The following is a 21,812-nucleotide window of genomic DNA, read 5'->3' on the forward strand; positions in this document are numbered from 1 at the left end:
ATGAGTGACAGGATGGATCACCTGATGATTACCTGTTTATTCCCTCTGGGGTACCTGGTACTGGCCACTGTCGGAACACAGGATACTGGGCTAGATGGACCTTTGGTCTGACCAAGTATGGCCATTCTTATGTTCACCCTTGCCCTAGCTGGATGCATCTTGCATGCCCACAAGGGACACTGTTGTGTTGGCCTGTTGCTTCTCTTCTTTTGCTTTCATTTTTAGTACAAACTCTTTAGCTTCCTTCTCCAAAGCTACATGGTAAAAGAACACTTAAGTTAAAAATAACATTTCCGGATGAAAATGTTGTATCTACTATTGTTAAAAGTAATCACAAAGGTTACTGTAATTCAAACGTTTTTAAAAAATCTGTGTACTTGGTGTATTTGACAGCATTTTGTGTGCAGTCACTTTCATTTGCCTTTCCTCAAGCTCTGCAAAAGGGTGTTTACCAGTAAAAGCAGTGGGAAAGCTAAAGCTGAAGAGGCAGGGATGGGTCACAGAGTGGGAAAATGGGAAGAGGAACAAGTGGGCCTGACCCAATGATGATTAATGATGCTCTCAGCTGCCAACAAAACCCTTCCAAATGTGAACAGGAAACAAAAAAACCCTATACATTTTAAGGAACTTAAAAAAATAGTGATGTACTGTTTCTGTGGTCTCTACCAGATAACTGAATCCCCTCTCCTCCTCCTCCAATTGGCAATTTAAAGTTCACAGTAGTCTTTGAATATATTCCTTTTTAAGCTCATTGGGAGAAAGCAGAAATAGATTTAATTGTCACAGAATCATAGAACTGTAGGGTTCAGAGAGGTAGCCATGTTAGTCTATCTCAGCAAAAACAACGAAGAGTCCTTGTGGCACCTTAGAGACTAACAAATTTATTTGGCCATAAGCTTTTGTGGGCTAGAACCCACTTCATCAGATGCATGGAGTGGAAAATACAATAGCAGGTATAAATACACAGCACACGAAAAGATGGAAGTTGCCTTACCAAGTGGGAGGTCAGTCTAACGAGACAATTCAATTAACAGTAGTAAACAGTAATACCAAGGGAGGAAAAATCAGTTTTGTAGTGGTAATGAGAACTGTAGGGCTGGAAGGAAGCTCAAGAGATCATTTAGTTCACTGCACTGCACTGAGGCAGGTTTAAATCGAAGTATACCATCCTTGGCTCAGATTAACGAATGTAGCATTTTTCTTTTACTGTAATAAATAGCTCTGAAAATAGTTTGGATTATGTTTACCCTCAGTAGTTTAGGGGTCAGCTTCTGCTATGGCATACCTACACATTAAAAGAACTTATTAGGAGAAGGGGGATGAATTGTATTTGAAAAAAAAAAAATCCATTTTCACTCTAGATCTGAAGCCAATTTAGCCTCACGCAGAGAACAGAAACGAGAACAATACCGCCAAGTGAAAGCACACGTTCAAAAGGAAGATGGTAGAGTGCAAGCTTTTGGCTGGAGTCTGCCTCAAAAATACAAACAGGTATTGTGGTTATGACTTCTTCTAGGGCATTTATCCAGTAACTATTATTTATGATTATTGTTCAAGTAATAAAGCTCCATAAAACTGTGGTGTTTGATGTTAGTATATTATAGCTAGTTGTCAGATAGCTTTTTAAGAAGTCTGCTTTCTGAATTAGTACCTTGAGAAAGCAGTGTTAGTCATCCAACTGAAGGACAAGGGCAACTCTCTGTAGAAGAAACTTTTTTTTTTTAAAACTTTAGTAAGACTAGAGCATTAATTTTCAGGAAGGCTGGGACCTCCAGGCTCAGTCCTTTAAAAGAGAATATGATTTCAACATTATTTAAAAAGGCATTGAAATGTTTTTGTTATCTTTGTTTCCTTTGAGTGGTGCTGACCAAACTATGGGCCATGAACCAAACCAGCCCTCAGCCATGGCAAAATATTGTTCTGCATGCTGGACAAGGTTCACAAACAACGATTTTTTTTTTTTAGGGAAAAGTGTCATTTTTTTTCTTTTTAGGTAGCAAATGGTGGTCAGGGTGATAACAAGATGAAGAATTTGCCCGTGCCTGTCTATCTGAGACCCTTAGATGAAAAGGATACATCTATGAAGGTAGGACTTCCAGAATTATGAGAATTAGAGGGTATAGCCCTTGATGGAGGACAGTGAGACATTGAACTGGTAACTTTCTTGATCTGAAACCTAAAATATTGAATGACTTTTCTTACCCGTTTAGGTAATTAAGCTGGGTGTCTAAAACAAATGTGTGATACAGAATGCACACTGCAGCGGAATCATACTTATGCAACGTTACACTCATGCTCTTTCTAAAAATTGCCTTCTTAAGAATAATGGATTCATTTTCTCTGCTGCTATGTCTTCCATAAATTGTACTGTAAAAAAAATTGTACTTGACTCCCCCAAAATCAATTTGCATTCTTAACAATGTGCTGTTATTTTCTTGCACTGTTGTATCCTACGTAGTTAGTTCCTTTCTTATTTTTATAAGCCAAAAAAGCCAAGTGTTTTGCAAGTAAAAGGCTCAAATTCTTCTCTTTCAAGCTTTGGTGTGCTGTAGGGGTGAACTTATCAGGAGGGAAGACAAGAGATGGAGGCTCTGTGGTGGGTGCCAGTGTATTCTACAATGATGTAGCAGGTTCGGATGCAGATGGGAACAAGCACCGAACAGGATCTCAGAGTAGCTTAGATAGACTAGACCAGGAACTCAAGGTAAGATCAGTTCTGTTATATAATGTTGAATATTTAAGAGCATATTTAAACATTACCTTAAATAATACTTAATTGGTAATCAGTTCTGCTATTCAGCAAAGGATAAGCAAGTTTTCTCAGGTAGAATTGAAATGATGATCGAGACAAAAAACCTGGTGCTTTGTATTGAATCCACCTACTGAAATAAATATTCACGTTTTGTCTGAGGTTTACAGTCTCTGAGGTAAATCTAAATAAATAGCTAAGTATTTTTACACAATCTGTGTAGTTACTTGAGAGATACCAGCATTGCCAACTTTCACAATTCTATCATGAGTCAACATTTTTTGTGTATTTCTTAAAGTTCCAGCTTCTGAAATCAATAGATTGCACGAGAATGTTTTCATTTTAAAAAAAGGTTTCTATCCTGAATGATTGCAAGTAAAACATGGAGACTTCCTCAGAAACTAGAAAGCAAAGAAAAGTCAACTTTTTAAAATTCTCATGATTTTTCAACTGAATCTCATGACGCTTTGGGGCGTGACTCACGATTATTAAACACTTGAAGTTGGCAATACTGAGAGCTTGCAGACATGTAAATGTAACTCTTCTTCTGACACCACCTGTCTTAGATTAGTCACTAGATAAAAATTACAGTTCTCTGTGTAGTTCCATTACTTTTCATTTACTCATGTATGGAACGTAAGTTTTATACCTTCCTTGTGCATCCAGGAAACAAAGTCCAAGTTCGCTTTCCTTTTGTTTTGTAATCGTATTAAACATATGCCTAGCTGTCCAGTATGAGTTTTACATACTGTATGGGTATATAACTTTAAAACTGATGCCACCTGCTCCCTTCTAGTATATTAGTACATCCGCTGTTGGTTGGTTTGTTTTTGCTCTTGCAGGAGCAGCAGAAGCAGCTGAAACATCAGGAAGAATTATCCAGTCTAGTCTGGATCTGTACTAGCACACACTCTGCTACAAAAGTGATCATTGTGGATGCTAACAAGCCAGGAAACATCTTAGACAATTTTATTGTTTGCAATTCTCACGTTCTTTGTATTGCTAGCGTTCCAGGTAAGAGAATCAGCCTGTCCTTGGTGCCAGTTGACTTCCCTTAGAGTGGTGAGTGTTCGTCTCAGAAAATTAGAGCCAGAATGTTTTAGACACAACAAGCTAAAAGGCTACAAGTTCTGTGATTAATCATCTTGATAAAAATACACGGTAGCTGACAGCATAGCAAACAACATAGCTGAGGGGAAACTGGGTTTAATCTTACATCAGTCCTGTGCCAATTTTCTACCACCTCTGATCCTGGAATTGGCCATTATCATAAGTTAGAGAGCCCTTAAAATACCAGTGCAGGAATGTGACTTAATAGGACCAATAATCTGGCCCGCTATCTTCCAATACTCCAGTTTAGAGGTAAATAGTCTTTTCAGTAGTAGGAGTATTCCATAATCTCCACGTTTAAAGTATGGTTCTAATTTTATAATCATTATTGAGATACAGATGTATGATCCTTTTTATAGGAGACAATGAGCTTTATCTTTTAGCATTTAACCAAAGGTCCAATTAGGAGACAATAGGTGTGTAAGGAGGGTATAGAAAACTAGGTGGATGCTATACTTCAGGAGGTGAGGTTGGTTGCTTTGTGTGCATCCTGTTAACTCATTTATAAAAATCTGTTAAAAATTAGCCACCAGTGGAGGGTTTGTGCTAGTAGGCTTTGAAAAAGCAAGTTCCTTTGAGTGGAGATTTGATTGAGTGCCAATGTAGCACAGTAAAATCAAGTGGTAGCCTGGAAGCAAGATATGAAGGTGCATATGTGAGATGAAGGGAGGGTGTGTTTAGACATGAGATTCTGGGAAGAACAGAATGTGCAGGAGACTGTAGAAAGGCAAGTTAGAGGAATGGAGTTGTGTAGACCTTGAAAGTCACAGGAAGATGAACTTGCTCTGTTGGAACTGCTCCTTGAATTAGCCTGCGTATGATGATTCTTACTATTGGGGTTTTCTTGAATGATACGTATTTCAAACAATGTATCATACAAAACAAAAGCAACATTCTTATCTCTGGAAATGAGCTATTATTTGCATAAATTTAAATCAGAACAAACAGAATTAGATGAGGGTCTGTTAACGTTTTCCCTGTATTATCAGCATCTGTTTCTACTTTTAACCTGGCTGCAAAGTTTTGATCAAACAGAAACCTGACGTACAAGGTACAAGCATGCAGCACTTCTTTAAATCACTTTGTCCACTTTTAATTTAAAGGATGGTTTAAGATGCCTTTTCATGTTATGTCATTAAAGCAGGTTTTATAGGATGTTCTACTCATGTGACTCTCAGGCACTGTAGACTGTAAATATCTTTTATTGTCTAACTTGGATCTTATTGCTTGATAGATTATGCACTGTTTTACTGTAGCCAAGAAATTATATGAAGCTTAATCTGCCTTTCAGGGGCTAGAGAAACAGATTATCCTGTAGGAGAGGAAGGGTCACAAGAAGCAGACTCCAATCAGGTGGACAGGACCTCTTTGTGTGGAAGTATGACCAGCAACAGCTCAGCAGAAACTGATAGCCTATTAGGAGGAATCACAGTGGTTGGTTGTACTGCAGAGGGTATTACAGGATCTCTCATAACGCACAATGCTAATGGTGCCTCATCTGTGACAGATAAACAGCCAGGTATGAAAATATTCATCCATGTATATTTAGAGTTTTAAGTGGGAATACAGGGTAAGTTATCAAGAGCATCAACACAAATTGAATAGACCTGCACTGAAGGAAGAGGGGGATGCTAACTTCAGCCTCTGGAGATGTGCTCTGCCACGGGAAGTCAAGTAGTCTGTCTTTGCCTCAGTTCCCCATCTGTAAAATGGTAATAGTATTAGTTCTCTACTTCACAGGGATGTCAGACTAAATGTCCCAAAGGCTGTGAGGTGTTCAGATGGCAATAGGGATAACGTTAAGTACCTCAGATAGAGAAATAAAATAACAGAGGAGAGATGGGTTGAGAGAAACCTGGAGAGAGCGTGCATTCAGTCAAAAGCTGTCTTTTCATGTCCTTCAATTACATATCCTTTCCCATTTAATGTGGGCTATTCAGTGGAAGCCGAAGGAATAGCCTATCACATAGGGAAACAGAAGGCAAAGAATTAATAGTAATTTGCCCATGCACTTGCCCCGGTGTCTATACAGACTGGTATCAAGTTAATTTTTAACTGAAATATTTGTTTCATAGAAACTGCAGCTGAAAGTCATGTGGTAGATGAAAATGTTCCAACAGCAGAGGAAGCAACGGAGGCGACAGAAGTCAGTGCTGGGTCAGGAGACGATTTAGCTGATCCAGCCCAAACTGGAGTGTATACAGAGCATGTCTTCACAGATCCTTTGGGGGTGCAGAATACCACAGAGGGTTCTCCAGTATACCAGTCTAGGTACATGGCCAATGTCCACACCATTAAAATTTATTAAAATTCATAAATATACCATTTTAGAGTACTATTGAGACAAAGGTTCAGATATTTGTAAAGCACTTGAGGCCCTCATTTGGAAGGCACTATATAACTGAAGGGTTTCAAGGTGTGCGTGTAGATTAAGCTTTACACAATAGTTATGCAGAACGTCTTGCACTAGTTTCTCTAAAGTGATCTCGAGTGAGAATGAAGAGTAGTTTCAATGTAATTTCATTGTTTTCTACGCTTTTCTACGCAGTTACTTCCAAAAGGGAGTGTGTTAATCTGTGTTTTAATTTGTTCCTTTCAACCCACCATTTCAGCAAACTGCTGGTGTTGTTCAGCACCTGGTGTACTCATTGGTATCACACTTGCTCTATTATTCATGTCTGTCACTTGGCTCTTACATTTGTATGGGAACAAATGTAACTTTCCTCTTTCCCAGTCCAGCCAACTGCTGTGCAGTAGCTGTGACAGTTGAGGGAAAACTTGAATGAGGTTTGTAGGAGTCGTTTATAAATGTAATAAAAAAAAAGTTGGAACATTTCTGAGATTTTTCAAGGCCTTCAGCTATTCACATGAGCTTCCGCCTGGTGTGTGTATGTATGGGAGCAGAATAATGGGGCTGAATGCAATTTCTCATTCCCTTGTAAAAAGTAGATATCCTCATGAAATAATTGACTCTAAAAAGGTGTTCATTTCATTCGTACAATTGGTATACTTAATGGGATTCTTACTCTGCTTTAGATATACTTCTAATACACTGGATATTTAAACATTTAACAGATTTGAATTTGGTATCTGGGTTATAGTCTGAGCAGTCTGTGCATTTGTTCAGAGTATTTTTTATCATTTTACCATTTTTCTCAGTACTGAGTCAGACTTGTGTAAAGATGTGGTAGAATTGCCAAATGAGCAAGATCTAGTGAGAGAAGAAGCACAGAAAATGAGCAGCCTTTTACCTACAATGTGGCTTGGAGCACAGAATGGATGGTAAGAAAATGCTAATTATAAAACTACTAAATTAAGAAGAAAGCAAGGAAGAATATTCTGAACCAAAGCTGCAGTAGTACCTTTCAGTGTGCCTTGGCGTTATAGAACATAGGGAATGTATTGTTCTGCAGTGTAATATACTGTACTATATATTGTAGGAGTTTAACAAATATATCTTTTTCAGAACAAAATTAAACCGTTATCTCTGACATGTCTCTCTAGAAAAGCCTTTTTTTATTGAAAGAAATATGGTACTATCTGAGGGTTCTGTAGTGCTGAATGTCAGATCACTAGGATCATTTACTATCCCAGTTACAGGCTCTGTGGATAGATGTTTAGTAATGTTTTGGGCAGCCTAGCAATGCTGCAGTTATCAGTGAGGTTTTTTTTTTCCCTAGTTAAAGCTTTACCCTGGCCAAAATTGATTAAAACTATTGTATTGTCTCTGAGACATTAACGTGGTCTTGAAGTATTCATGTTTAATTCATCCCGATTGTGTCCTTGCAGCTTGTATGTTCATTCTTCAGTGGCCCAGTGGAGGAAATGTGTTCATGCCATTAAACTTAAAGATTCTATTCTCAGTATTGTGTAAGTTGCCTGAAATAATGTTTTGTAAATTTTGCTAATTTAAAGTAAACCGTAATTATAGATTACTTAAATTTCCACTTTGAGTTCATTGAGACAGTAGTTAAAAAACTAAATTTATTTATTCTTTTGGGGAAGATGATGGAGAGGTGGGTTAAGTCAGCATAGTGGGGAGCAGGGGAAGTAAAGGGGATTTTATGGATACTGAAATATCAAGGGTATTTCCAGGTTTTGGGGACTCGTATAAAGAGGAGACTATAATTTTCCTAGAGATGCGTCCTACGTACTTTTTAGCTAATGTATCGTTACTATCAATTTTCAGTTTTCAGCCTGTGTGTATTACAGCCCCTTCTGTTCAATCAACCATTTTCTAAAAATCAGAAAACTATATATTTAGGAGCAAATGTGAATTTCATTTATAAAATTATGCTGAACTGTAAGAAATTATATTTACTGTAAAATATCCTATTTAGATTTTTATATTGATAATATGAATTAAATGCTAATGAGATACCTTTACCTCCTTTCTTTTCCCAGACATGTAAAAGGAATAGTGTTAGTTGCACTAGCTGATGGAACATTAGCCATATTTCACAGAGGAGTTGGTAAGCATTCTGCTGAACGATCTTAAACAGAATCAGTGACCATACAGAAATAGCTCATGATAGAAACTGAGTAAATAAAATGTATCATTAGTAAATATTTTTCTTTGAAAATGAATGCACTGAATTATCTGATTTTTGCAAACAGTGTTAATACAACAAGCATTTCCAGTCTCTTTAATGTTTTGTGTAACTAATCTGTTAGCATTTTGGTTGATGAAGTGTAGCATTAGATATGTTCAGGCAAACTTATTTTACAGTAATTAGGAATTCCCCTGTTCTCCCTTTCTTTCTAGTAGATAGCCAAGAAGTTCTCCTACTTGGAATCACCACCATGGATCCTCACTCTGAAGTTCTTTTGAGCTGCCTCCAGGACTGTGGAGTAATTGAAATTTTGAATTATAGGTACAGTAAGTAAAGTGCATGCATTAAGCCAGTCGATCCTCTGCCTGTATCTCCATCATTGTTACGCACCCCTTCAGTACAGATTTTTTCAGTCAGCTGGGTCGTCTGAACTCCATGTTAGTTTCACTCATGCCTGTCTCTACTTCAAGTTCTGCTTGCTTTTAAAAGATAAACTTAACATTAGCTTGGTTTGCTTTCCCTTAGTTGGGTATTGTGGTGTTGAGGCTGGCCTTCGGAGACTTGTTTGTCATAGAATGCTTAATGCCCTTACTTGAAAACAGGGTTTGTCATATTTAGGCCCCCACTATACTTTGGAGAACTGTATATATTAAACCTTGCTTATCTATTGATCCTGGCCAGACTGTGTAGCTGTATCTAGTTCTTGTCAATAATCCATATTTTATGTTGTCACTCTTCTTCCCACCTCTGAGCAGTGAGATTGTTGCTTATTTCTGTCTTGTGTCAGTGCTGATATATCAGGTCATAAATATAGGATAGTTTTTTACTGTCACTTGTGTCCAAAGTTAAGACTTTTTGAAGGTTGTTTATATATTTTTCTGCCTTGAATCCTTAACCATGTAAAGGCCAGCATTCTGACTTGTTCTGCAGTACCTTTTCTGTTAACTTCAAATGATAGAAACCATCCATCAGTTCAGAAGACCTTTGCACCATATCAGCACTAAAAAAAAAACACTCTGGGAGTTAATATATTTCCCTTTGAAATCAAAGAAATCAGAAGTCTTCTAACTGGAAGTTGTCCTTGTCTCATGAATTTCTGGAGGCTTTTTATTATCCAGTCTCATTTCATCAAGCTTGTATCTTCCTCTCTAGGTTTAACATTGCTGCAAATGTTTCAAATACATAATCCAGAGCTGTAAGTAATCTCCATAACAATTCATAACTGGTCTGTCTGTCATAGAGGTCTATTTTTAGTTGCAGGCCCTTGGTGGGATCAGGTTTTTCCTCTTGTTCTCCACTCTTTTCCTTAAAACATTCGCATTAATTTATATCCTCCATACAACTTTAGTATAGTCTTCCAGGCTCTTTGCGTATTTGTGAGACTTACTTCTAGCAGGATAGCCTTTTTTTTTTCTTTTTTCTGGCCATTATGTTGGCCAGAAAAGTCTTGTCCCATCAATTATTTTTCCATAAAAATAACATTGTTCTTATTAATGGCATTTGAGGAAAGTGAGGGCTTATTCTGAATTCTACAGAAACCAATCCACTGTCCTTCTGGTTGGTTGTTCTTAAAAACTCATTCATATTTTGGGCAGAAGATGGGAGAGCTGGGGAAGTCTCTATATGCAAGCTGTGTAGCACAAGCTACTTAATTATCAAAGCAGAACTAGTCATGTCCACAAGATACACAATATACCCCTGCCTCTTTGTGAGCATTTGTAGTTGGTCATGGCTGCCAGCATTAACCTCTTTCTAATAATATTGATTCTGAAAATCTGTATTCAACATTTTCAGCCCTACCATTCCTCAACAGGCACTGTTTCTCCATCTTCTGAGTAAGGTTCTGTATGGGAGATCTCAAATAGGAGAGATGGGGGTTGTTACTTACCAGTAATTGGAATTCTCCTGTTGGATCATCACCACAGGTTCCTTGCTTATTTGCTATCTTCTTTGTGGTGCTTTGGATCCTTGTGATCAGCTTCTAACAGAATTAAGCAGGCATGCAGCACTGATGCAAATACAGGGAAAGGCTCAGCTGGCTTGATACTGATACTCTTACTTTAGATACCTAAAATTCCAATGGCTACAGGGTCCTTGAAGGATCTCAGGTATATGTCAAAGAATGATGATCTTTGGAGGAGATTAACCTAGAGGAGAACTCCAGTTAATGGTGAGTGATGTCGTGTGTGCTATTTTAAAAAAAAAAAAAAAAAAAAAAAAAGGCGGCATACAGATAGTAGGCAGCATTTAAAGAAGTCATAACACACTTTAGACAACATAGGGGATAACCTTAGTGCACTGGCCAGCATTTCCATACTCAAACAGCTAATATTCAGTGCTATGTGTACTTCGGTGCTCATTGTACCTGTTGTATGCCTATCCAAGCAATGCATTTAGTAGTATCTAACTGCTTTTTAAAATGCTTTGGCATACTTTGACTGAGTCACTATCTACAATCACATTCTGTAAGAACAAAAATTGCACTTATTTCCTTAGACAATAACAGTCCCACACTTAATTGTTTCAGTTTAATGGAAATTATAACTCTGAATTTGAATTGACTTTTTAAATACATGTCTATCATAACTTAATGTGAATAACACTCTTCTAAAAGGTTTCAGATGAAGTAGGTTTTAGCCCACAAAAGCTTATGCACAAATTTGTTAGTCTCTAAGACACCACAAGGACTCCTCGTTTTTACTCTTCTAAAAGTAGAGATGTACCATTTTAAAAGCAAATATGCATGCAAATTAACCTCTATGAATTATTCCTGTTTGTTTTAAAGATGGTCAGTGGGACTTGACAAACTATCACCTCTTAGACCTTGGCCGACCTCATCACTCCATCCGATGCATGACTGTTGTACATGATAAAGTCTGGTGTGGCTACAGGAACAAAATCTATGTTGTTCAACCAAAGGCCATGAAAATAGAGGCAAGTTAAAACAGTGTTTAGTTAAAGTACAATTAATTTTTGCCATTGTCTTTTTGTCTAAACACCCTCCTCCCACCTCCAGTTTTATTCATGAACCCTGAGAAGACATTGTTCATCAGCACAGAAACAAGCCATCATTAACAAATTATCTTTTTGGAGAGAAATTAATCAAATATCTTCTAAAATTCAATGTTAATATTTCACATTGTGGTTTTTAAAAAGCAGCTTTTTTGCTTTGAGTATCAAACTTACCCCACATCTGTTTTTAAAAGTGATTGAAATTAATACATCAATTTTTGTGGAATCTGTGCATCAACCCCTCCTCTTCCTGAACAGATCCTATGAAATAAAACCTGGTAACCAACCAGCTTCTGCAGTGCCTAGAGGGGGAGTGCACAATACACTGCGTTTTGTGGTCTTCCCCCATCCATCAGCAGCCTCTTCTAGGATTTGGCTTTCCATACCTTTATTTCTGGGGGATGGATTTTTTTTAACTTGTTGTTAGGAGAGCGTTTGGCATCCAGATCAAGCAAAGTTAAAATTTATCTAGAGGTCTAAGCTGCTGTTTCTGCAGTGCCCTACATGTACATGGCATGTTTCTTATACAGGAAATAGCCAGCATAAGTGACTAGGGATTTTAGGTGCTTTAGTTTTTGGGTGCCTAACTTGAGACCACACTAAAGGATCTTGATTTTTAGAGGCTGAGCGCTCAGCGCCTCTGGAAAACCAGGTTTCTTTAAAGTGTCTCAAGTTGGGCTCCGAAAATCACTAATCACTCTGGAAATCTTGGCCAAGATCCTTGCTCAGAGCATCTTGCAATCTATTAGGCAATATATGGGAAAAGGAAGTGAAGACAGAAGGAATTGATGCAGCCTCATCTGAATGCTTATTGTTGCGGTTTGGCATGCATCTTGTAGTTCCAGGATTGTTTGGGATGTTATATTTATTTAATTCAGGGGTCGGCAGCCTTTCAGAAGTGGTGTGCCGAGTCTTCATTTATTCACTCTAATTTAAGGTTTCGTGTGCCAGTAATACATGAACGTTTTTAGAAGGTATCTTTCTATAAGTCTGTAATATATAACTAAACTATTGTTGTATGTAAAGTAAATAAGGTTTTTAAAATGTTTAAGAAGCTTCATTTAAAATTAAATTAAAATGCAGAGTCCCCCCAGACCCGGGCAGTATGAGTGCCACTGAAAATCAGCTCGCGTGCCATAGGTTGCCTACCCCTGATTTAATTGTACACAAGAGGACAGGATTGCAGTGGAAAGAGCCAGATAATTTTTAGGCAAATGTCTCAAACTGTACTAGCGAACCTAATTACAAAAATATAAATATATATATGATCTCTCTCTGTCTTGCGCGCTCGCTCGCTCTCTCTAGCGAGAAGGGTTGGTAGATCATAGTGGCTCATAAATGGGGATGTAATAGCAAATGACTGTAGAGATGTATGTTGTGAGGCAACACTATGCCAAGCCTTAACAAAACACACTCAAGGCAAGGTTAGTAGCTTATCGGAAAAGTTACCAATATTTATAACATCTGGCTGAGAAGAAATTATCTTGTCTTTTTCATGACCAATCTAATTCAAAGTATAATCTTCCATAGAAATCATTTGATGCACACCCAAGGAAAGAGAGCCAAGTGAGACAGCTGGCCTGGGTGGGTGATGGGGTGTGGGTCTCTATTCGTTTGGATTCCACGCTCCGACTCTATCACGCGCACACATATCAGCACCTACAAGATGTGGACATTGAACCCTATGTAAGCAAAATGCTAGGTAAGTTGCTGACTAATAAAATTAACCATAGTGTTTTTTTCATTCCTGTTGCTACTTGAATCTCTTTTTATCTACCATGGAGCTTGTCTCAACCAAAGAAGAAACTTAAAACAGGACATCAAAAGCCTATGGTGGCATGGAATTTAACTTCCCCAACATATCTGATTCTGCTGTCACTAGTCAAACAGTCTAATACTGACTATAGAGAATCGTGGTCCTTTTGGTTCAATCTCCTGATCTTAAGGACACTGCGGACAACCATTGGGAATTTAGAACTGTTTAGGAAGACAAGATGGTAGTGGGAAGAAGTGTATGAAGCCCCTGAGATTTTGCAGCCTGTAAATGTGGGAGAAAAGTTGCCATGCACTTATGGGGGAGAATACTGAGGCAAAACTTCAGATATATATTTGCGTCTCATAAAACTGAATACCTGTTTTCTGATTTTGCTACCATTTTTTCCCCCAGATACTGGGACTTGTACCCTTAATATTAGTCTTTGAGATTTACTTCTGTTTTATCATCCCCTTCGCCCCCTCCCCTCAAAAAACAGTATTGTTTTTTAGCTAGCCAGGAAAAATACGGTGTCAGAGGTCTTTGAACTTGTCTTTAAGTTAAATCCCTTGTTTTGGGTAGGTCATTGCATTTGCCTCGTAAGCCCAGAAGCATTTTACTGTAACGTGCAGCATTAAAAAATCTTGACATTCTTTAAAATTAACTGTTTATCAGTATAGTATTTTATTCCTTACAGAATCAAGATTAGACTAGAGCACAGGCCTGGAAATTGGCCCACATGAGTTCCCTCTCTAGATTCAGTGTGACTTTGGACACAACCATTATGCTTGGTTCTGTGTAAAATGGGGACATTCCCCTCATCTCACGTGGATGTTGAAGTTATGAAATGCTCTGAGCTCCCTAGAAATCCAGGTGATTATTATTGGTGCCCAGAATTTTTACTAAAGCGTTTGTTTGTTTTTAGGTACTGGAAAACTAGGGTTCTCATTTGTGAGAATCACAGCTCTTATGGTGTCTTGTAATCGTTTGTGGGTGGGGACAGGAAATGGTGTCATCATCTCCATTCCATTAACAGAAAGTAAGTAAAATGTGAATGAATGTCTGTATCTGAATACCAAAAACAGTTGGTGAAAGTACTGTAGAAATAAGACTAAAATAGGAAGTGTTATCCACGGGTTTGGTAAAGGATATAGCTACACTTATCTCCAGGTTTGAATCTGCTCCAGGTTAGTAAATATCCGAGAGCTTTTTAGCTTGCATAAAATGGATTGGTACCATCTGGTCCATCTCCTAGCAGACATCTCTCCGTATAAAACACTTCATCCCAAAGGCCCTCTTGGAATGCCAGGGATTGGATGGACACTGGGACTTGTACCCTTAAAGAATGTTGGAATGTTGGCAGTGATCTGTGTAAGTTTGACAGCGCTACCTATGATGCACCGCTTGCGAAAAGAGGATTTCAACTTCTCAGTCATGACAATTTGGCATGTCCCTTGAGCTCTAAATTCACATTTTAAAGCTTATTTTGGCAGTAAGGATATAGTGAGCACAAGTCAAATAGCCTTGTTTTCTCAGAATCCATCACATAATCGATAATGTCTCCTTGGTGTTTGTGACTAGACAGGGTGAAACTGAGCTGCTTTTAAAGGCGTTGCACAAAGGTATGAGTTGTAACCACATTCTTCAAATAGTTGGTGGGTAAAATTCAGCCACTGGTTATTCAAAAAGTCTGTACATTTAAAAAAAAAAAGTTGAGCTTTTGCCATATGCTGGTGGGACATTTAAAAATGAAATACTTGCATTCTAGGAAAAACAGTTAGCCTTTATAAAGGCTAATAGAACTACCAACCTCCTCTCCTTTTCCCCCTTCCCCTCCCTCAAGAGATAAACCACTGTTAATTCAAGTGCTATGAATGACAATATTGTCTTGAAACCCAAACATCTATTTAAATTCATTCCCTAAAATTTTGACAAAAAAAAGCTCCCTGCTAGAGACTTCATTGATTCAATTTGGATCAAAGCTTTTAATAACAGAAAATGCTTGAAGAAAGGTTTCTGAAAGGAAAAGCTGGCCACTTTAAATATAGTATCAATTGTGGTGATAAACATCCTACTGTGTAAGGTTTTTAAGGTTTGACTGTAAATCAATCCTGAGGACGACCTTTCTTTTAAATTTGCTGGTGGTAAATCTTCATGTTTTAATTCCTTTGTTGAGAGCACATGCATTATGTTTCTCATACTGTTCCATTACATTGATCATCCATTAAGTAATTGTTTGGGGTATTTTTGCATTGCACGGGTGTATTGAGCAAAGACATAAACACTTAAAATCATAACGAGTTTTGAAATAGTTAAATCAGGCTTCCAAAAACTAAATAGTTGCACTTAGCTTGTAGCAAAGTCAGTTTTTTAAAAGTTTGGTGGAGATTTTCCTTTTTCAATACTGTGAACCTAAAAAAGGATCCTGTCAACGCTGGTAGGCTTAATTTTAGGCTTAAATAATGTTCTGGTTCATGATCACAATGATGCTTCTCTCCATGCTTTGTACTTATGAGTAGGCAGGATTTTGTAAATTTCAGTACCCTGCCATTGTAAATGTTCCTGATTACAAGAACAGACCACATAGCTTGCATGCATACACAACTACAAACAAACTCAGTCCCGTTGGTCTTGTTGGTGAGTTGATGAGCTGGACATCTTATCTTGCACGTATAGTAGTCACTTTTTAGAGCTGATGGATTTTTCAGGGTGAGGAAGAAATATTAAAACAATGTTTAATTATACATTGTTTTGCCCATCAGTTTTGATCGTGTCCATTTAAGAAAAGAGAGAAAGGGGAAACTTTACTATTTAATGATGTAACTTAACAATAATAAAAATATCACATTAAAGTGACATGGACTTCATTGACCATTTATCCTGAAACCATATAACAAGATATTGTTCTTGATTACTTTTATTGAATCTTCTTTAACTAGGTTTTTAACTTATGTTAGGAGCTAAAATCTAAAACGCTGTCTTATCAAATACTCAAATATGAAAGTGTCAGGTTCTCATTAATCCTTCTCCTCTACTGTCATACCTATCCATTTCCCCTTTCCTCCTTTCTCACTTTAGCTGTAATCCTCCACCAGGGACGTTTACTGGGGCTGAGGGGTAAGTGCAGATCGTGAACAAAAATCTATTTTCAGGCTTCTAATAGCCACTTTGAGGCTGTTTCCCACTTCTATAGATTGACCCTTTGTATGTTCCTCAATGTTTTCCCACTCAGTTACTGCATTGCAGCAGTTTTATGTTTGCTTAAATGGCCACCAATCTGCTCAGCAGTTTAGTGTATCATCCTGTGTTGCAGCTGAACTTTCATACAGACTTTGTTTTTCTTCCAGCAAATAATTTGATACCATATCTCATAACTTCGTCATTAATCCACATCGTTGACTGTCTCATTACAAATCACATTTCTTTCACCCCTTTGATAGTCTTTGGAATGGAGATGGCTTGTCTGTCTAGCATGAATAAGAAGCACTTTTCTGTCAGTGGATTTTAAATCATCCCAGCAAAAACTAAACAGTGTTTATAATGGTGTAGCTGCTTTATGCCCACAGCTGACTATTTTTAGTGGGGTTTGTGCTGGCAATAGGATACCCTATCATCACAGATGCTAAGGAAATCTTCCTTTAACATTTTAATTTAGTTATATATTTGAATGATTTAGGATTTGTGTTCATTGAGACATCAATTAGATGTATTGTATATTAAAGATATTTTTCTCTCACGAATTTAGGGTTTTTTAAAAAGTAAATCTTAAGACAATTATGCTAGACGAATAAGAATCCTACTCCATTTTGTGATGTACTTCAAATAACCAAGCATGCAGTCTTATTTTTTCTTTCCAGCTCTGTCCTGAATTGGCATTTCTGCCCTTCTGTTCCATTTTATCTGAATTGGCTTTAGCTTTTAGATAGTACCATAAGGTTACTTAACAAATAACCACTTCTACAGACTGAATTTTCAAGTGGAAAACATTTTTGTTCTTTTCTTTTACAGCTAATAAAACAACAGCAGGCTCTGGAAACCGTCCTGGGAGCGTTATACGTGTATATGGGGATGAAAACAGTGATAAAGTGACTCCTGGAACATTCATACCATATTGTTCAATGGCACACGCACAGCTTTGCTTTCATGGGCACCGTGATGCTGTTAAGTTTTTTGTTGCAGTACCTGGTAAGCTCTGTATTCCTGTTTTTAAAATGCGGGGTTTTGCCTTTTTTAGATCTTTGCTCTGTGGATGCAGTGTTGAGATAGGCAGAGCCAATGTGAGGGGGAAAACCCCATATTCAGAAATGGAGTTAGGATTCTAGGCTTCAAACCAAAGTGCATTTGGAGAGAGACCTCCTTGCTTCTGAGATAGTGGGTCAGCATTTCAGTTCAGAAAGCCCCATCCTGTTTAATGGTACGAGAATGGTCTGCGTGGTAGTGGAGAAAATGCTTTGCTTTCATCTGGGAGGAGATGCCATGCAGGGGTGAAGAAGGGAGGAGTTGAGCAGTTGGCTATTAAAAAGATAGTGAAATGAATTGGTAGATGGTTACAGCTGTGATGTAAGAATTTGGCACTAGCCAGCCCAGTTCCTGTCCTCAAGGGACATTCTGTATGAATGAAGCACAATTGATAGAGAATGCCCCTATTGTAAAAATATTGGTTCAAAAAGCCAAGCACGCTTTTTTTAGAAACTAGAATGCCAGATGCATGCCCATATTGAATGTGCATACACAGACGAGTTGGCCCCAGGAAGGCAGGAGTTAGATTATTTGCTTAAAAAGGTGACAGTGCTTTAATGATACGTAAATAATTCCAATTGCTCTGCTCTTTTTCTAAAGTCACTGTTGAAAGTGGATTTAACTGTTGTACTGAAACGGAATTAGCTTTACATTTCAGTATCAAGTAACCAAACTAGACTTGTTGCATTCTTTAATTTACATTGAACAAATTATTCATACCTAAATTCAAGTAACCTGCATCAATTTTTCCTCTCCCTAAAACATGAGGGGAGTAAAACACAAGATATATGCAAATATACTTTACCCATGTTTTGCTTCAAGCCTTTCATGAGAAACTGAACCTGTTTGGATTAGATGTTCCTTAGAAAGAGACTATTTGTTCACTGGTATTCCAGTTTGCCTTAAACCGTTTCGTTTCCTGTTCAGCAACAAGTTTACTATCAGCATTATAGCTCTACCAGTCAGGAAGCAGCAGACATGGTTTGACAAGTGAGCAGTTAAAAAGAGATCTTTTTCTGTCTGTCCAATCAAACTGTTCAGGTGGAAGCTAAAATTCTACGAGCACTGGTTCCTGTGTGTTTTCCACAGATGGGTACACGTGCACCCAAGACCAGAAAATCTTGCAAGTAGTGTCTCTTGGTCCACACCTGCACCCTGGAGCTCCCCAGGCTCAGTACTGAGGGTATAAAGGGAGGTGCAGACTGACCGCCTCTCCAGTTCCTTTTTATTGCCACATAGCCTGAGTTGGAATTCTCTGTCTGAAGCTAACTTTGCAGGGTCTTTATTTGTAAACATAATGGCTTATAGAGTTTAGTGGTTTTGGTCATCTCTTTATAATTAGTGTAAATTAGTTTTCCTCGCTTCAGGGACCCTTTCCATTTCCCTCCTTACGGGAAGGACTTTGCCCAGAGTTCTGGGGTTCAAGAATTGTTTTCTGTGCCTTGCTCCTTCTCTGCCAGTGATGACCACCAGTGCTGTCTTTGTTGCCTTGGGGGAGGCCCATGTCTCCTCCAAGTGCAGTATCTGCTGCTCCTTCTCTCCCCAGGCCCACGTAAGATGAGAGCAAGTAACTTATGTAGAAAGCCATGAGACCCCAGTCAGATACAGGCTGGGGAGAGCCTCAAGCATCTTCGTTCTAAGCATGAGTTCCGAAGCAGAGGCCAGATCTGATAAAACCAAAGACCAGTCGTCTTATGAGAGTAATGGATACTGACACAGAAACAGATCCCTTTCAGATCTGCTCCCAAGAGAAAGGATCCCGCCTGACTCCTTCCAAATTGGGTGAGTCCTTGTACTCAGGTCCTAAAGACTTTAGATCCACTAAATCCTCCTGACCGCAAGGATCCAATATTACCAATCCAGTACCAGCTAGTAAGCCAAAAAATCACCAGCACTAGCCAAGAGCTCCAGATGGGATTCTTTTCCTCCAACAGTACCAGCCCAATCTCATGAGGACCCACCAACTACTAAGCCTGCGGATGTGTCTGTTCCGACAGTACCGACTACTGGGACCCCTCATGCTCAGGAATGGACTGAGAGTTAACCTCCCTGGAGGATATCTTCGCCCTCCCGTAGCCAAGGTTTGCTCTGCTTTCAGGTCCGGTCCTTCCGAGAGACATTTCGACACCAGAAAAAGAATCCACCTTGAGGAACAAGAGCTGCACTCCGGCTCTGTCCACAAGCTGGTGTCTCCATCCACCAGCATCAACAGTACCACAGATGGAACTTGGATCTCACCATTTCATCAGTTGAATCTGATATTCAGGACAAACCATTACCTCCACAAAGGACCAGACAGGGCTTCTAGACTATCCTGAATCCATTCTTTGACCAGATGATTACCCTCCCAGGAACTGCTGGTACCTGATGTCTTGCCACCCCCCACCTTCCCTCAACTAGCCTTCAAACCATCATACTGGCCCTGTTGGGATCCATGGATCACTACACACAGCACCCTGGATCCATGCAAGAGTTTCACCAGCCCTCTTCTCCTAGGCAACAGCAACTGACTCCACCAGCATATATGGAGGAGGAGGAGGACATTGAGCTGGATCTACTGGTACCAGGGTACTGACAAGCATATCCTCCTCCTCCCCTGATGAAGCAATCACCCCATCCCCACCTAATGCCCACAGGCAATACCAAAACTTCTCACAGTGGGTGGCAACTGAACTTTAGATCCCACTTGAGGAAGCTCATGACACAGAGCATAAGTTTTTGGACATATTATAAACCACATAGCTTTCCTAGTAAATGAGGCTGTTGTGGAACGAGCCATGGTGATATGGCACACACCTGCATCATACACCCCTACTCCCAAAGTAGCTGAGAGATATGTCCCTCCAAAAGGGGCAGAATTTGTGTTCTCACACACACACACACACACGCCCACAACTTCCCAGTAAAAGGCACTAAACATCCTGACCTCCTTAGGAGGAAGGTGTTCAGATCCACCAGCCTCCAGTTTACTAACTGCGCCTGGTAAACAGTGATTCTAAAGTATGATTTTTTTATGAACTATTTAAAGTTCTTGGAACTTAGAGATAAATTTCTCAGGAGGAAAGGGCCCAATTACAAACCTTTGTCGATGCGGGTAGACTCATGGCAAAAACTTCACTTCAAGCCACGGTTGATGTGGCATCTATAGCTATAGCCACTGCAATAGTAACGAGGCATAAATTTGTGGCTTCCCTCTTTGGGCTTGCCCAGAACACCATCAAGGTGTCGTTTGACCGAACTAATCTCTGACAGACTAGTCTTTCTACATGTCTTAAGACTCCAGGACAAGCTTGTGCTTCCTGTGCATTTATACCCTGGCTTGGAAGAAGACCTACCCTAAACAGGTATATAAATCAAGGTTTCTTCCACAGCCTTTCTGTCATTGACCCATATGAAGTGGCAGAAGTTGCAAAGACCAAGATACGCAACCCCATCCACCTCAGCGTCAGCCACCCGGTAAAGGTTACTTTTGATGGAACACTCAGGAGTTGCGAACCATCACAGATGCTATCCCCTGCTCAGCATTATTCACCCACAACTGGAGGGCTATAATCATGGACAAATGGGTACTAGATATGATCCACTTTGGTTACACTGTCAAGATTCTTTCTCCGCCTCCCCAGAAAACACCTTCCCAGCCCTTTCTTAGGGATCAGTCTCATGAGGAGATTCTCTGACAAGAGGTGGACACTTTTTTTCTTGAGTGAGGGGCTATAGAGCAAGTGCCACCTCAACATCAAGGGAAAGAGTTCTACTCTTCATATTTCGTAGTTCCCAAGAAAAGATGGAGGCCCATTCTTGACTTGCCTCAGCTAAATATTTTTATTTGCAAATTCGGCGTAGTTATGCTGGCACTGATAATTTCATCTCTGGAGGAAGACAGATGGTTTGTTGCTTTCAGCATGAAAGATGATTAATTTCATGTGAATGTTCACCCATGGCACAGAAGGTTTCTTAGATTCCTAGGAGGACAGGAACACAACCAGTTCCAGGTACTCCTGTTTGGCAACAGCACTCAGGGTCTTCACAAAGGTCTTCTCAGTGGAGGTGGCACAGATGAGACAAAACTGCTACACCATCTTCCGAGACGTGGACTTGCTCCAAACAGGAAGATCCAGCTGCAAAGTTCATCTTTGCTTTGCCTCCTGGCATCTTTGGGAATCTGCATGAACATGGAGAAGTTTACTGACTCTCAGACTATAGACTTAATAGGAGCGATCCTAGCCTTGACCTCAGCAAGGGCATGTCTCCTTATGGACAGATTCGAGGCCATGAGCAGCCTGATAAGCCATCACTCACAGACCTCCAACTACTGTCAAGGTCTGTCTTTCCCTACTAGGCAACATGGTCTCTTATACTTGCATAATGCAGTTTGGCAGGCTTCATCTCCATTGCC

General features: G+C 39.2%; 1 protein-coding gene across 3 annotated transcripts in view; it reads left to right on the top strand.

The window, feature by feature from the left end:
- The window catches only part of SPAG9 (sperm associated antigen 9), a 108,326-nt gene that overhangs the window by 79,395 nt on the left and 7,119 nt on the right, over window positions 1-21,812 (top strand). For 2 of the 3 annotated variants that reach the window (XM_077834301.1, XM_077834302.1), the window contains 13 exons: window positions 1,362-1,491; window positions 1,994-2,086; window positions 2,537-2,704; window positions 3,592-3,763; window positions 5,151-5,378; window positions 5,935-6,130; window positions 7,019-7,141; window positions 7,649-7,729; window positions 8,264-8,331; window positions 11,198-11,346; window positions 12,955-13,126; window positions 14,103-14,216; window positions 17,186-17,362. In XM_077834301.1, coding sequence (XP_077690427.1) covers window positions 1,362-1,491; window positions 1,994-2,086; window positions 2,537-2,704; window positions 3,592-3,763; window positions 5,151-5,378; window positions 5,935-6,130; window positions 7,019-7,141; window positions 7,649-7,729; window positions 8,264-8,331; window positions 11,198-11,346; window positions 12,955-13,126; window positions 14,103-14,216; window positions 17,186-17,362 — 1,871 coding nt within the window. Of the gene's footprint in view, window positions 1-1,361; window positions 1,492-1,993; window positions 2,087-2,536; window positions 2,705-3,591; window positions 3,764-5,150; window positions 5,379-5,934; window positions 6,131-7,018; window positions 7,142-7,648; window positions 7,730-8,263; window positions 8,332-11,197; window positions 11,347-12,954; window positions 13,127-14,102; window positions 14,217-16,255; window positions 16,295-17,185; window positions 17,363-21,812 lie in introns of all 3 variants that reach the window. The other variant, XM_077834303.1, reaches the window with a different exon arrangement.

Source organism: Eretmochelys imbricata, chromosome 14 (assembly GCF_965152235.1).
Source record: "Eretmochelys imbricata isolate rEreImb1 chromosome 14, rEreImb1.hap1, whole genome shotgun sequence".
Lineage (NCBI taxonomy): Eukaryota > Metazoa > Chordata > Testudines > Cheloniidae > Eretmochelys > Eretmochelys imbricata.